At 49.5% G+C, this 15,823-nt stretch overlaps 2 protein-coding genes across 2 annotated transcripts; both read right to left on the reverse strand.

The window, feature by feature from the left end:
* Nucleotides 1–9,005: 9,005 nt before the first annotated feature.
* EMH_0017470 (signal peptide peptidase domain-containing protein, putative) lies at nucleotides 9,006–12,520 on the reverse strand (the record flags this gene model as incomplete). Its single annotated transcript, XM_038022362.1, has 6 exons — nucleotides 9,006–9,090; nucleotides 9,383–9,558; nucleotides 10,758–10,874; nucleotides 11,212–11,556; nucleotides 12,040–12,148; nucleotides 12,357–12,520. The coding sequence occupies 6 exons, from the start codon at nucleotides 12,518–12,520 to the stop codon at nucleotides 9,006–9,008; spliced, it is 996 nt and encodes a 331-aa protein (XP_037878216.1).
* A 1,760-nt stretch (nucleotides 12,521–14,280) lies between these two features.
* EMH_0017580 (uncharacterized protein) lies at nucleotides 14,281–14,589 on the reverse strand (the record flags this gene model as incomplete). The annotated part of the gene is made up of 1 exon (XM_038022363.1): nucleotides 14,281–14,589. The coding sequence occupies one exon, from the start codon at nucleotides 14,587–14,589 to the stop codon at nucleotides 14,281–14,283; it is 309 nt and encodes a 102-aa protein (XP_037878217.1).
* Between the last annotated feature and the right edge of the window lie 1,234 nt (nucleotides 14,590–15,823).

Consider the following 15,823-nt stretch of genomic DNA (forward strand, 5'->3'; position numbering starts at 1 on the left):
ACACCACTGTAACTTCATTGTCCTGGTAAATTCGCTCATAATTGGGGGCAGGAGACGCCGTTACTTGGATCTTGTCAGTCGCCTCTGCTAGCAGCACCAGGGTGGCTGCGAAAAGAGGCGAGAGCATCCGCATCTTATACGTTAAAGGGGAATATTGTACCGCCTCGTATAAGACGCTAAACAAAAATCTTATAATTCCATTCTAGAGATGGAAAGGGTGATTGGTGTGTGCTTCAGCCCACTGGCTCCAAGCAACGGCAACCCTCCAATGGCCTACTCCAGCGCATGCTTCTTCTACAGATGAGAAGACATGCTTGTTCCTGTACTAGTATAGAAGATGTTTGTACTATACCGTGAAATTAACGGTTGTTATTACCATCCTCTCCGTTCGAAGGGGAGACAAGCCATGACAACCAATAATGCCTATACCAAAGCACTGCTACCACTTCGTGGCGCAAATCCGAGCTTCGACGCCTGAAGGATGCGTGTCTTCATATATATCCCAGTATTTGCCACGTTCATATGTTTTAAAAAGGAGATCAAAAAACAATTGAGGTCGTCTCACCTCACCTGACAGAAACACTGTCGCGCAGGAATCGAGACCTATCGCGAGGGAGGACATGGGAACCATGACGAGGAAATCGTAGTAGATTCCTCACCAAGCAAAGCTTTCAGGCAGTCAGTTTCTCAGATTCTTCCTTTCTGAGTATAATAAACGTCGGCCCATGGTAGGTTGTGTACTGAACAGCGGGCTCTGCAGTTACTACTTGTCTACGCTATGACAACCTTACTGGGTTAGAACACTACATCTCTGCACTAAACGCAGCATGTCCCTACTATAAGGACTCAAAAATTCAAATAATCGTCTTTAAAATGTATTCGAGTCCAGTAACCTTTAAAAAGGAGGTCCAAGAGTAGAAAATATCCCTCTGACCCTGCAGGGTCTCAACCGCCACATCAGTCTCGCAGCCAGCCCTAAGCTAGTGTGGCTGATCAGTATTCTTGATTTCGTTATCCTAAGACTCTATCTAAAGTAAAACAACTTGTTTCTAGAAGTATTTTATTCGTTCTCTTACAGCTAACTAGGTCTGTGAAGGTTCCATTTGAGGTCCATTGTAGTGCTTGTGCACAAAAACTTCACCGCCCCTCGCACTGATTTTGGCGTGACGGCCCTAGGGTAGTGGGGTTTCTAGAATGCATAGTGCTGCTAGAGCGTTTATTAGAATATTTATTATTATGTTTATTACTATTATTATCCTTATTCCTTTGTTTTCTGTTTGTTTGCTATCTCTCTCTATTAGCTTTTTTTTCCCTCTCTTTTCTTTGCTTTCCTCTCCTACTTTCCCTCACTGATCCGCTCCTTGTGTCTGGATGGTAACGGGCACGTTTATCTTCTATCTTCATGTGTCTGAGTTACACCATTGTGCAACCTAACACCGAGTGACAGAGTGCGCGTGCTAGTGCACGGGCACTTTCTTCCCCTCAGTTCGCGGTAAGACTGCCGATGCGGCTGCAGCTTCTCGCCCAATATCCCACAGGCCTACTCCGCAAGGGACTTCTGGATCGCCCCTACAATTGTCCCCTTTTGTGGTGTTTCCTCACTAGTTCGAACAGTAGGTGGCCCACAGCCCTTAACATTATCGACGATACTCTGCACGTTGGACTTAGACGCTTCTCGTTCGACTGTCTTAGGCCGAGTCAAATTCCCCGAAATCGCTGTATCAGAAAGCGCTTTACAACCGCTTGCCGCCCCATCCACTCGGCATACTGCTGCTATTCTCACATTAGTCAGCGCCCTCTGTTAACCAAAGTCTTCTCTTAAACAGATCTCCTGCCACCACTGCCGCACCACATTACTTGCTTCTTGTCTGTAGCCTCCTCCTCCGCTGCGCCTTAAGGTGTGAGCGAGCTTCTGTCTGAGACCTACTGAAACTCCTCGATGCTCCAGTATCAAAGAGCGCCTCTCATTGACGCCCAGCTACATCTCTTCTTAGAACTGCTGTTGGTTCTACATTACACAGTACGCCCCCCTTCGTAGAGAATTCTCCTACACAGATGTCTCTCCACCACGGCAATACTACATCCTTAACCTCTTGCCTATAGCTATCTTCTGACCCCTCAGCTTGCTTGTTACTGCGGCTTTCTAGTTCTTGTCCTGTTTCTTCTTGCCGTAACTTTGCTGACTCTGATCCACTCTGCTCTGCTGACGGTTGCTGACACTCCTCGGCGAATTCCTCACACTTATACACGTATCATTTTCCTTTCCCACTATGGGGAGACTGGAATGGCATTAGGCCATGTCGCTACTGCGCGCATCAGTTTACCAAGACGAGACCGCCTAGTGCATTCGTCTCCCCTAACGCATAGACCTTCCCGTTAAAACTCCCAGTACCTTCAGCAGTGGAACGTGTTAGCTGTCTTCCATATATCTATGCCTCTTCAAGCTGACGTTGGACAGTCTCTAACATTGTGTCCTATTCCTCCACGCTTCTTACATATTTGTCCTGTTCGCGGTACGGCCTCGCTACGTGATGGAGACTGTCGTGCATTCTGTCCCTTGCCCTTGCATTCAAAGCAAGCAATTTCCTTCGTCCCTTGCCGTCCATGTGTTTTATCGCTTTCATCATTCCGCTGCATTTCATCAGGCGCATTTAGTACCATCCGTTATAGATCATTTAATGACAACTTGGCTTTTCTTACACATTCTAGTGCCTCTGCTCTCTTTACCATTATCTTCACCAACTCAGTGTCTGCCTCCTCCCCAGCTGTGTAATTTCAGTGGCCATCCCTCGTCAGTGCTAGAAGAACATCTTCATACAGGTTCCATAGGGAGATTCCAACTAACATTTCGGGTGGTAGGGGTTCTCGCTGACTCAGGATCGATGGGAAATCCGCGGCGCACTGTACAGCACTCCCTTCCAATCAGACTCTTGATAAAAGTACAGATATAACATCTTGTGATATTCCACAGAATCTGGTGAGCATTGAGCGTTTGACGCGTTCCCAATCTTCCATGTTAACCTTTGAATCGCAGAGGTAGAACCAGTACTGCAGAGCACCTCCCATTAAGTGCTTGTGCACTTCATCTCCCCAGTTATGGACAGGTATTCCGGCCCCTTCAAATTCGATATGTACATGACTGAGGAAGGAATTCACGTTCTTCCCACGCCCAGGGACGATGTCATGTTCAGATTTCCGGCGTTGCTCTGCTTTAGGTTATCTCTTCTCGCGCCACGTCCAGGATTATTAGGCGGGGTATTGTATTCGACTCGACTTACCGTACCACTTTCCTTTCTGCTTCATCGTTTCTTAGGGGTTTATCTCTCGGTAGTCGGAATGGGAGCGTCTTCGGTTTCTTCGCCCAGTTCGCTTTCTGCTTCGTACCCTGCTGGTTGTTGGTTGTTTATCTTCTTTGGTTTGTGGGGGTTCAGCATGCACGATCTTTCCGCTTCTCAGATGCATGCATACATCTATCTCGGACGACCTAAGTCTACGCAATATAGTCCGTATGTGAGAATCCAACATCGGACGCAATATATCTCGGGTCTTTTTCAATTTCCGGAACGGCCCCCAAGTGTAGTGAACAGCGGCGGGCTCTGCTGTTACTACGTATAGCATGGTCTGCCTTCAGTTAGCACAGTAGCCTTCAGTTGGCATTGGTAGGTTGCGTGTAAGCAGACGTTCTATAAGTGTCTTCACAGGTAAAGCATGCAGTAAAGGAACCTTTATCAAAGTTTCTTTGTGTGCACGCGTGAGGCTGGCTTGTCTTAGCAGGTGCAGCGAGGTGAGCAGCAACACCACCTCAGGTTGCCTCCTCCCGGCAACACCCAGGCCTGAACTCAACGCCCAGGATGCCTGAGGACAGGGGGCGGAGAACAGCTGCTTTGGGGAAACTCCTAACGTAAGTCGTTCCCTACAGTACAGCTCGCTTCTGTCCTCGATCAAGGCCAGAGAGCAAAAGTTATATCTGCTCTCTGCCGCGGATCGGGTCGGTTACAGCTGGAATGTATCCCTGGAGCCAACACATATTCCAGGAAGTGTGAAGAGGTAACGAGAAAGTTCCGTAACTCCCCGGGAAGGAAGCTATGTGCATGCGTTTTTGTTGCTTATGGGAATGTTTACCGCGCAGTCTCCGCCGCGTGGCCGTACATCTATTTCGACCTCGACACCACCGTCTACTCCAGGTTCAGATCGTTAACGAGGTCATCGATCGCGCACAGAACAGCAGGAAGGCACCAAATATATAAATAGTTTCTTCAGTGCGACCCATCACTTTTTTAGGGGCCCCGCGTATAGTCTTGGTAACGTATCCAGGCGTCGTCATCGCATTCTTCTTGGCAAGCATTCGTTAAAAACGGAGCACAATAAACACAACAAAACCAGAAAACAGGCCAAATGACCGTGTATCTGCATTGCAAAATGGAAGGGAAGGACCAAATTGGAACCTAACTAGGAGCTCGCTCAATGTTCAGACCCCGGAAACGGAAAAACACGAGGGCGCAGTGAACCAAGGGCCTGGGGGCGATGGAGAGGAGGCGGCCTGGGACGAATCGTAACAACGCAACTTCGCACGCATGTACAATCAAGTCCTGCTGCTGCAAGCATTAACACTATAGACGGTGTTTGACCACTTACTTGACCCTTACTGACCAGCCTCTACTCAAGTAGGATATACAGACAAACTTCACACAAGCAATGCTACAGTGGCCAGCAACAACGCCATTGCGCTGACCTTCCACAGCAACCTTTGGTTTATAGCATACTGTGGGGCTCTTAAGGGTGTTGTATATGTTCGACGTGCGCATGCAGTTTAGCATTCACTCTGGTCTTCAGAGAATCTCAGATCATTGCGGATGTTCCCGCATTTAACTCGACTGGGCTGCCACTGACGGCATGGTCACTTCACATGCTGCAAAAGCTAATGCCGATATGTGAGATTTTGCTGAAGTGAATATCTCAAACAAAACGTTTGATATGGTTGTGGGTGAATGCTTATATCCGGAGCATGGTTGCAACGCCGAACGACGGGACGCCGTTGCAACGGTGATGAGGCGCGTACACATCAGTCTGAAGGGTCAGGACGCTAAAACGTGCCGTAAGCCCTACGAGCACTGTGATGCAGACAGACCCCAACAACTTGGGGTACCAAATGCACTAAACGTTTGCACTACAGGGTAGGTGTTAAATGTTGCAGGACGACGGGTTTGGAGGCACGTGATGCTGCTCAAGTTGCATGAACATGTCGTTGTTTTGTTGTTGGCGTGTTCGATAAATACGCTCCATCACTTTCCGCTGTTCGGAGTTAGCGAGAGCAGGATGGTGCAATCTTCTTTCGTTCGTGGTTCTCGTCCCTGGTTTTACCGATCTTACGGCAGCATACACAGGCGGTGGCATTGTGTAAGTTGATATCTTTATATACTTGGTTCTCTAAGCTCGATACATTTGATTATCTGCTTGTTGTGTATTGCATAACTGATGGGGAAAACAAATATCAATTTCTGCATCTTGTTCATTTTGCGGAAATACTTGATGGAAGATGGCCGCTCAGACCGGCGTTACATAGCTACGACAGCAATAATTCACTGTGGACTCGCGCTTTAAGGCTGTTTGCCCGCAACGGTATTAGAGTATGTCGTTGCAGCTTATGCTGCGAAATTCTCAGCGGCGAAATAGCTGGCTTCTCAAGACCGGTACCTCTCTCAGGTGTACTAGATGAGGAGGATAATCAACATTTTATTTTACTTATGCATGGCGTTGAGATGCGCAGGTACCATTCCTTATGCTAAGTTTCTGCTGGCAAAGACTCGAAAGCGGGGGTAAATTTCCTTTCATGTCAAATGTAGCTAGCGCCATGTGACGTACGACGATGTGGGCAAAATGTTTTGCCGGCCACACAGAACTGGACCATTTTAGAGCATCCCGCATCTTTCAACTTAAGGCGATGTCTGTGGTATAGAGGCGTTCTGTGTTGTTTTGGATCTGAACATACCGTTTCTTTGATTAGGTATAGATGATTCTTAAGTGGAGAGCTACGAATCTGGGGCAATATTTCCCGGGCAGACGCAAGAATGTACTCTCTGGTCCTGCTTGGCGTCCTTTCAGCGGCTACAAGTGCTTTCAAGCTGTTGAAACATCGTCCTTTTATGGGGCGCTCTGTTTTAAGGTGACATGCAGGACAATTGTGACAAGGCAAGAGTTAGTTTTGAAAGTATTGGGCTCGTCGTTTTAAAACATACATGAAAGTTTGTCGGAAGGTTTTTCCTTGAGACTGCATTTGGGACATCGCCACTCCACTCTCTAAAGCTTTCGCTTCTTACATGCCACAAACATACGACGTGTCACGGCGGGAATGCTAGCCTCCGCCGAGCTGCTGCATAGCTAGAAATCGATTTACGTTCTGCGTATTTGCCTCATTGCCACGCATACAAGACTTGCAGATTGAGCGAACAAGCCTAGTTCCGAGTTTGTGTTTGTCGCGTTATCACATGGGCAGCACGTGAGTGAGACTGCAAGACGCTCGTGTGGTTACTGGAGATCTGCTGAAGGAAAGCGCTTCTTGGCGGATCTACCCAGCTCAGCGTCACGACGTCTGCTGGGATTGTTAACGTTGATAGTAACTAACAGTAGGTTCACGGCTAGGCCATCCGCCAACCACGCACAGTGGGCATTCAAATTCCTGAATGACAGGTAACTTCCGTATATCGAGCTAGATCGTTGGCCACCGGTCTTTCTGGTATGCCGTCGCTGCTCTTCTGGGAGTCTAAAAGACCTGTCTCACGACTTTTATGAATCGTCGCTGTTTAGTTGCGTTCAACGAATTGATGCTACTGTCTTTTTGTGGAGCATTTTCCCATCTTGGCGTCTGCTGATCCATGTGGATATACGATAGAGAAACACGTTTGGTTGTTCATCGTAGGGTGTCCCTACTGGCATGCAGATTGCAGGCCGCTGCTTGAGTACCCGGAGCGTTTCGGTGCCTTATTCTGAAAAAGAACGAGCTTGCCCTGTGAGACTCGTGCTGGGGAAGCTTGCTTGCGTTGCCCTGCATAGCGTCAAAGTGGGTTTACCAGTCGGTAACTTTGGTGGAATGCCAACCTTAGCATGAAGGCACGCATTCATCGCCAAAGGCGCAATGCCTAGTTCTTCAAATTCGCCTCGATGTTCTCTTGCAAGGAAAAGATAGTGAGAATGAGTGCCCGGTAAGTGGACAGGTTGTTCAGCATCTCCAGTTGGCTAATCAACCTGCAGGCTAGCATTCTAGTTTTGACTGCAGGAGGTCCCTTTCAAATTTGAAGTTGGCAGTGGAGGGCGGCTGACAAAGCGAGCGTAATATATGGATTAGCTGGGGAGTTGCAGAAGAGCGCATGATTTTATCTGTGGATCCGGCTGCAAAGGAGTGCAGAAAAAGGCATTGCGCAATTCAGCTGATAGCGCAGCGTTGAACCGAGCACAAGGCAGGCGTGAAGTGGGACTTCCCACGGCCGACAAGCGTCTTTTATGATGAGTTCTCGAATCGCTTGACGCCTGTAAATCTTGTTGCTGTACACCACCCACTGATGTTCCGTGTTTCTGGCTGAAATATGCACATTAATAGGTAATTGACAGGTATTAGCTGCTATGAACTGGTCGGTAGCCAGCCGTTTTCATACTGGGGCTGGTGCACTCTACCATTGGTGGGAGCCGAGGTGCCCCCTTTCACTGGCTGGTTCTTTCGAGGCTATGGAAACGTGTAGCACGGCCGCAGTCTCGCATCGTAAGTTCAGTTTGTGGCTACTGCTCGATCCTCGGTTGTTTGCTTGTTCTGTGGGAATGCAGCCGTTACTGCAGCTAGCGTTCAGCAGTTAGCTGTCCCCTGGTCAAATACTTTTGCCCTCTGTTTAGTGGCATGCGTATCACTGGTGACCAACCGAAACAAAATATTTGGTTTTGTAAGAGTCAACTGTGCCATCAAGTTGCTGCGTGCACGGAGTTAGCCTCCGCTAAGTTGTGTGGGTGTCGTGTTCCTTGCTTTCCGCCCTAGTTCACGTGTTCGGGGTTCACCAAAGACTACAATGGGCTACAGCCTTTATACTGGTTGTTACCGTTAGTGTGTCGTGCTGTTTTTCGGTGATCGCTTCTGCACATTAAATCGCTATTGTCATCCGCACACTGCCTCCCGGCGGAACCCCGGGCAGCGCTAGCCCCTGGTGGCGCGTAGGTTCACTACGCACTGACGTTAAGCAAGTAAGTTGGCTGGCTCTACCGCACCTGTTGGCTTTGTGTACGAGCCAAAGTTGTCCAATAGTAGCTTGCGGCCTCAGCTATTACACGTTTCTTGGTTGTTTGTTCCCTGGGAGGGCTGGTAATGTTCCCAGGCTGCAGAGGTGCTCTTAGGCTATTACGATGAGTAGCGTATGCTTATGGCTGCGTTGCACTCCTGCGGGAAGTTCTTTGCTTGGTTTGCCTAAAATGACACGAACGAGCTGTCGAGTTGTGGGATACCACATCTCGACAATAGAGGATTCTGCCTGGTTGCCATCGTATAAGTGCTTCGAGCTTGTTACCGTTGTGCGGTGAATCGCTGGTCTTGGCGCTGGAGTTGTACTTCCTCAACCTGCAAGCGTCGCGCATCTGCGTCACCGCACAGCGTGACATATCCCGTTGTTCGTCTTCTGCCCTTGTACTGTTCCCCCATCAGCACCTGCATCATAGAAAGGTTCCCTTCAGAGGCGGCCTTGCTTATTTCAGTTGCCACTGAGAAGGCGGTCGTCCCTCAAGAGTTCGGAGTGCTCAATGATATCAAGTAACAGGTTGCATTTTGGCCGTCCCCTTTTGTCTCAGTTTGAAACCTGCTGCAGCTGCGATAGAGCGCTCTACGCCTTTATCTGTAAGGGGCAGTGCTTGCTTAGCAAAACGCAGCCAAATCTGTCCACGCTATCAGCCCTGTTGATAAACAGGCGCGTAAACGTAGGATGCGTATGCGGCTCAAGCACTCCGGTGTCTGTAGGCATATTGAATGACTGCCTTTAGTTTTCCTTTTTTTCTGTCTGCTCGGAGGCGGAAGAACACGAAGTGTTACTGCCCCCTTCGTCCTCCTCTTTGTATGCGAGCCTGCAACCGCACCAAACAGATGAGAGCAGCAGCAGGAAGACAGCAGCACCGCCATCACCTGTAGCAGCTACATCAAAGATGACAGCCGACTCTCCCCCTCGCAGAAAAGTAGCCAGGAAGGAATCAGTTCTGGTAGCAACGGCAACGGCTGGTACAGCAGCAGAAGCAGTTACACAAAAGGCAGTGACGGTTACAGCAGCAAGAGCACTTCCTGGACCACCTCCACCAACATCTACAGCAGTAGCAGTTACATCACCAGAAACAGAAGCAGGAAATCTACATTTGCACATACACCTCCTTGATCTTTCCGTTGAGTGCTGCGGCTCCAAAGAGGCTAAAGAGGCAATAAGGGACAAGGTAGAGAAGGGCTGGCTGTGGATGCTGTGCGTAGAGCATAACGATGCCTGTAGTTAGAAGGCCCAACTCATAGAAGGAAAGAACCACGCAAAAGTAGAACTTGGGAAAGCGCTGCGGAAAGAGAGATACACGCAAACAGAAAAAAGGACAAAATCAAAGCAGCTGACGGATCATTAGAAAAATAACCAGATAGCTAAGCAAAACGAGGACGCACAAAGACTAAGAGATATAAGCAACGGAATCTGGACAAATGCACAGGACGGCACGAAGAGAGACTGAAACGAATCAAGACACAGCCAGCCGCACCTAATAACCGGAATGAAACACGCAAAAGGCGACAAGGGCGCGGAAGATAAACGCCAGAAAGACAAAACAGCGAGCAGCCCAAATGACTTGCCTGGTGGATGTCCACTGCGAGCGGCTTTGTTGCTGAGTTTTTGTGCTTAAGGTACAAAAACATGTCGAAGCGGAGACACATGGCTATCAGAATCCCTGGGATGACGACGTCTCCCAAGCCGAGGATGCTGTATTGCAGAGGGGACATTTGGACAGGAAACACCAGCTTAGCGGGACCCTCAAAGGCCTGAATTCGCACGCGCGGAGAATAGGAAACGAAGCACAAGCTGATACGGCGATACAATCAGAGCAGATAGCCAAGAGACTGACCAGGCAAAAAAGACTACACACAGAGTTGAGGCAGGCGGATAGAGGCAAGCTTAAGGGATACCATGAACTATTTAGTGGGGAATGGCGTCGAGCTAGAAGGCCGACGGAAGAACACACGCACACACGCAAAATAAAGGAGGGTGTACGGCGGTTGAGGCGGAAAGATAAAATACAACATACACTGAAGCTTATTCTTCCGGTGAAACTGCGGTATATATAAAATTAAAGCAAGAGCAAACGCGGCATCAAGAACGCATGTGACTTTCGAAGCAGAGAAAGGATGGGACAGAAAGTGAGTTACCAACGAAGAGCGACTGGCTGGAACAGCGAGATGAGAACAAGCGACAGATGACAGGAATGCTACGAATGTACAGATGAAAACGAACGACAACTACAGAGAGCCATACAAAAAGGAGGCAGTCGGCAACGAAGAAAGCACACTTGTCTTTCGTAAAAGCCGTCGAGATGAGCCAAAAAGGCCATACAGAGCCATATAGAGCCCATGCAGAGAGCGAGGCACATCAAGTGGCAGCACCCGAGAGGTAGCGGCGAACTGAATGAGTATCAGCAACGGGAATCGGCACTTTTTCAAAGCATTCAAGGCAGTCGATTTAACGGCATCTCATTTCTCCTTTCTCGCCTACCTTCGCTACTGAGACCATCACCTCTGTCCCAAACACCCAGACCACGTCGTAGACGAAAAGACCGCACAGCAAAATGCTCGCCACGCCGAAACTCCGCACGCTCACTAAAGCTATTGCCTGCAACACAAGCAGCTCCATCCGCAGTGAGAGAAGTAGCGGCAGCCGCAGCAACAGTCAATATGTAGCTGCTATACTTGGCCTGGTGAAAAACATCTCACGACATTTCTGCGTTCCAGCAGCAGCTGCAGATGCCGCTATGTGCTACTGCAGTAGCACATACGGAAGCGAATGCTACCACCGGGGGTTACGGTGTGTGCCGTTCAACAGCACACCGAAGGAAGAAGGGAGCTTGTACAGAAAACGACGAGACACGGACAGGGGGAGAGGACAGAACAGAGGCAACAGCGACAACCCCTGAGACGGGTAGTGAGAGAACCAAGCAGTGGACAGATACCTGGATGCAGAATGCGATGGCTAGGATGTTGTGTAGAGCCCAATGTTTTGTTAGGAGCCACAAAATACAAATAGCCACGGCGACCAAATGAGAAATAATCCAAAGAGGACTGAACCGCCAACTCCAATCAACAACCGCTTTAGGTGCCTGTTGTTTCTGTTCTTGCTGCTGCTGTTCTTGTTGCTGCTGCTCTTGCTGCTGCTGTTCTTGCTGCTGGGTTTGCTCAGGAGGCATTCCCCCATTCTCCGGGGGGCCGCTAAGCCACTTGCGGACACAAAGGAAGGGCCCTCTGGGACGGATGACCATCCAGCTTTCATCAAGCAGACGTGGCGGGCACAGCGGCCTCTGTGAAGCAAACAAAATCCCAAATCCTACACTGTCAACCATAAAGCATAAGCCTTAAATCACTCAGTTCTAGAGCGTAAAGTGGACAGCAAAAAACACACGGGTTCCGAAACAACCACATAACACGTGAACCAGTGAATGAGGCGCAACAATGGAGCTTCACAAGCAGATAGACGTAAGGTGGTGATGACAAAATAAACGGATATGCCTCTCCGCACAGCTAATAGAGACGAGAGGACCAAAGGCAGCACACGACAAAGCGTAAGAGATACACACCGGTGAGATCAGCGCACAACGTACAGAAAAATACACGCAAGGATAACAAGGAAAATAACGGAGAAGCTATCTTACGCATAGCTTATACTGCAGACAGGATAGGTTTGACAATCAGCACAAAAATCGAGTAGCCAGATAAGCCGCAAAAGCAAAAAAAGAGGCAGCATACAAACAGTATCAACACCCCCTCGGTCCGATGCTGCTTACAGCCACTGCGAAGATTGTCTCCCCCAATGCCAGCAGGCCCACACCAGTCAGGTAAAGCGTAAGCAGCATATTCACCCAGACTGTGCCCAAGAACTTGTAGGCGAGGTACCTGAAGAGACAGAAACACCCAACTGTATCTCCTAAATCCTGGAGGTGTCCGTAATCCTGCAGATTCAACAACCCCAACCGCCCAACCGCCCAACCGCCGGCACATATATATACTTTGGGCATAAATGCCTAAATGATAGTCCATCAAAACTAGACCTCCGTCCACAGAAAGTAGCAGTACCGCATAAGCATAAAGTCTCATGACCTACAAGCTAAAAAGGGCGACTGATCCGAAGATAGGGAACAGCATGGCATCTGTTCTATTCATGGCCTCTCCCTTATTGAGCTTCTCCCCCGTAGTTGCATCTACTTCGTTTTGCTTGAGGGACAAATGACTGCCGACGTAAAGTATGGGGGCAGTATACAGCCCCATCTGCAGTAGGACAGGGAGGGGTTTTATCCATGGGATCACCATGACGACAGCAAGACAGACAAAGCAACTGTAAAACAATGTTAGAGATAAACGGCAGCTGCTGTTACTGCTGCTGCTGGCACTGTTACTGGAGCTGCCGCCAAGTGCAGATGCGGCAGAGGCAGCAGCCGTGTCTCCCGCTGTTGATGCTGGCATCTTAAGGTTTTTCCACTGGTGTTGAGGTGATAAAAAGATGAAATTAACAGGAGATAGAACAATTTCAACAGAAAAGGTTGCAGCTCCGCCTTGGGGTTCTAAACAACACGGCGCGGGGGGCCCCACCGCCCTCCTGGAAGGGGTCAAGGGGTGAGCTGCTGTGGCATGGAGTTGCTTTCCTCACTACTTTCGGGCGAGCAACATGTTTGCCGAATTGCCTTTTCTATTTTCCATGCTAGAAAAGTTCGGCATTAACACCCAGAGTCAGTACTCACTGCTGGTCAGTGCGGCGCTGCGGTCATCCTGGTGAATTCGTTCCAGTGAAGACTCGCTTTATTTCCTATACACTGCTTTTTATGAGACTAATTTATACTTCAATGTGATTTTCTTGTGCGTACGGAGGTTGTGTAAAGGACCATTTGGAGCCTGCATAGCATGGTCTGTCGGATGTCGGCATATGTAGCCTGGTCTTCCTGGTGTTAGCACATGAACATTCCCTTGGGCTCGATAGGCTGCGTGCAACAAAATACAAATGCTCAGTAAATGTATACAGAGTCAAGACATGCAGTAAAGGAAGCTTCGTTGTGCTCACACGCGAAGCTGGTATCCATCGCTAGCTGCACTGAGGTGCACTGCAACTCATGTCAAGCTGCTTTCTTCTCCGCAACTCCAGGCTCTGAGCTGCTGAGACCGGGCTGCCTGGAGGCAGAAGATGGAGTGCAGTCGGACCTTCTCAGGTCTTGGGATTTACTGCAGCTCACGAAAGTCCTTGAATAGGGATGAGGCTCTCCGGTTACAGTGTATGTACTAGTTTTGTGCAGGCTGACTAAAGGACACGTTAGTGTTCGTCGATTTTCTGCAGTGTTAGCGCATGCGGCAGAGATTGCTTGACCTTGCCTGCTTGTGCCTTGCACCATTAATTGCACCAAGGTGTGCTGGAACCCACATCAGGCTACGTGGTCTCGCACGAGCTTCAGGTCCGTCGGTCGCTGTGCGTAGGACACGCCAGGACTGGAGCGGAGGTCAGCTGCTTCTAGGGGCCTCAGTTTCCGCCGGCGGCGGTCCTCGGGTGAGATCGTCAGCTCTACCTGCACCCTGCTACAGTTACACTCGTTACATCATCCGTTTAGGTTCTACGGTCAAGCGCTCACGGTTTTACTCTAAAATCGTAAGGCGTATGTTCCAGGGGCTTAAAGTTTAGTCTACGGTTTCGAATAGTGCCTAACTCGTATGCCGGTACGTCCTTAGGTTCCCGATAGCACCAGGCTGGTCCTTCGCCTTTGGAGGTCTCTGCCCTAGGGTTTGCAAACAGCCTAATTGGCCTCATGGGCGACATGCTGGACAAGGAAGGTTAACAGCAGCAAGAAAAAAGACAGCAAGACAAAAAAGGCGGCAAGACCAGCGGCATCAGTAGCCCAAGATGGCAGCCAACTGGAACCGCCGATACAGGTCTGGAGCCACCGATGGAACTCCCGGACTCTTTCAATTGGGTACTCTAACCAACCGCCGGCGCTGGCTCGTAGAAAAATATTCGGCCCACCACAGTACCCAACCTGCTTCCAGCATCATTTATGCTTCCATGCCTTCCTCACAGTTGTCCCCTCATCTATGCTTTCACCAGCTACCTCCGTTTTCTGCTCCTCTTTTGTCTCCTCTTCATGGCCTCTTCCCTGTGGAATTATAGCCTGTTCTCCATGTCGCGGTAGAATGGCAGGCGGGTTAAATGCTGTTTGTAGCAGAGCTACAGCAGCAGCTGCTGCTGCTGTAGCGGAGCCAGCTGCTGCCGCTATTGCAGCCGCTGCTTCCGGTACAGGAATAGCCAAAATGCAGCCAGCTACATTACTTTTTTCAGAATCGTTCAAGCTGTCCCACATTGGCGCCTGATGTGGTTGTCACCATTGCTGTCACGGTTGCTGCTGCTGCTGTTGTCACAGGCGCTAGTGCTGAGTGTGGACAGTTCCGTTGTGACGACTGTAGTGCACGTTGCTCTTGTTTACTATTCACTTTTTGTGCTTATTAGGGGGGTTATGGTCTCAGTAGCTAGCTAGGGTGAGCGCAGCCACGACAGTCCTATTATGAGGCACTAACACGGAAGCAACAGCAAATAATTCCCGTCCTACTCTCTTGAGTAGCCCCGCTTCCTTCAGTCTACTTCTGTTTGTCTGTGTGCCTCTGCACCCGTTTCCTTTCTCTCAGTCGCTTCCGGCTCTGTCACTCTTTCCCCCATGGCGCAGTGATTCTCTGCATACAATGAATGCTAACTCCCCTCTTCCTACTAACCCGCTCACCCTCATTCCGTATGCTATTAAATCCTATCCGATGCACCCTGCTCCTGCAGCCTTAGCCTCTGCTCTCCACAGGACAAACGGAAAATACATACATTAGGGTTGTTCACGCGAATGCTAACAACCATAATGCATCTATTTGCCGTTTGTCCCCGTGTGTTCGTATCCGCCTATTCACCTGCTTATCCTGCTTACAACCCTTGCCCCTGCCTGGGTGCGTAATTCACCCTTGCGGTGTCTTCATCTGTCCGTCTCCACCGCCTGGGGCGTCTCCTGTGTACCTCAGCTCTTACCTCCATATGCTGTTTTCACTATCTAGTGTGCACTCTCTGTATGTTTCTGTTTCGCTTAGCTCTTTAACTTGGCCCCTCAGCTCTGCACCGTGTACTGCTTGTCACTCATACTTCGCCTCCCCGCGGTTTGTCTGTCGCTGTCTACGCAGCTACTCGCCTGGTCGTGTATTTGCTTCGTCTGGCGTTAGGATGTGTTTGCATCTGCGTCTGAGCTCCGGCGTCATACTCATTTCCTCTCCCTCTCATTGTCTGTGAGCCTGCAAGCTTTTCAGGGACCTCTTGAGCAGGCGTCTCATCTCTAGGAGAGCAATGTAAGCATGAGATGTTTAGTTGCGAGAGTCATGCCATGCAACTTCGCTTTGATTCCTTTTGAACCTTGAATAGCACACACTCGCCAGTACATCTGGATCCTGAGGACATACACCCGCCAAGCCATTCGAATACCGCGTGGTCGTTCCGTTGGTTTCTCTCTCTACAGACGGCTTGCGCCCGCTTGCCTTTGTCTCGAGGTCGTTCCCAACTGTAGTTCC

The sequence above is a fragment of the Eimeria mitis genome, genomic scaffold (assembly GCF_000499745.2).
Source record: "Eimeria mitis Houghton genomic scaffold, Emh_scaff19, whole genome shotgun sequence".
NCBI lineage: Eukaryota > Apicomplexa > Conoidasida > Eucoccidiorida > Eimeriidae > Eimeria > Eimeria mitis.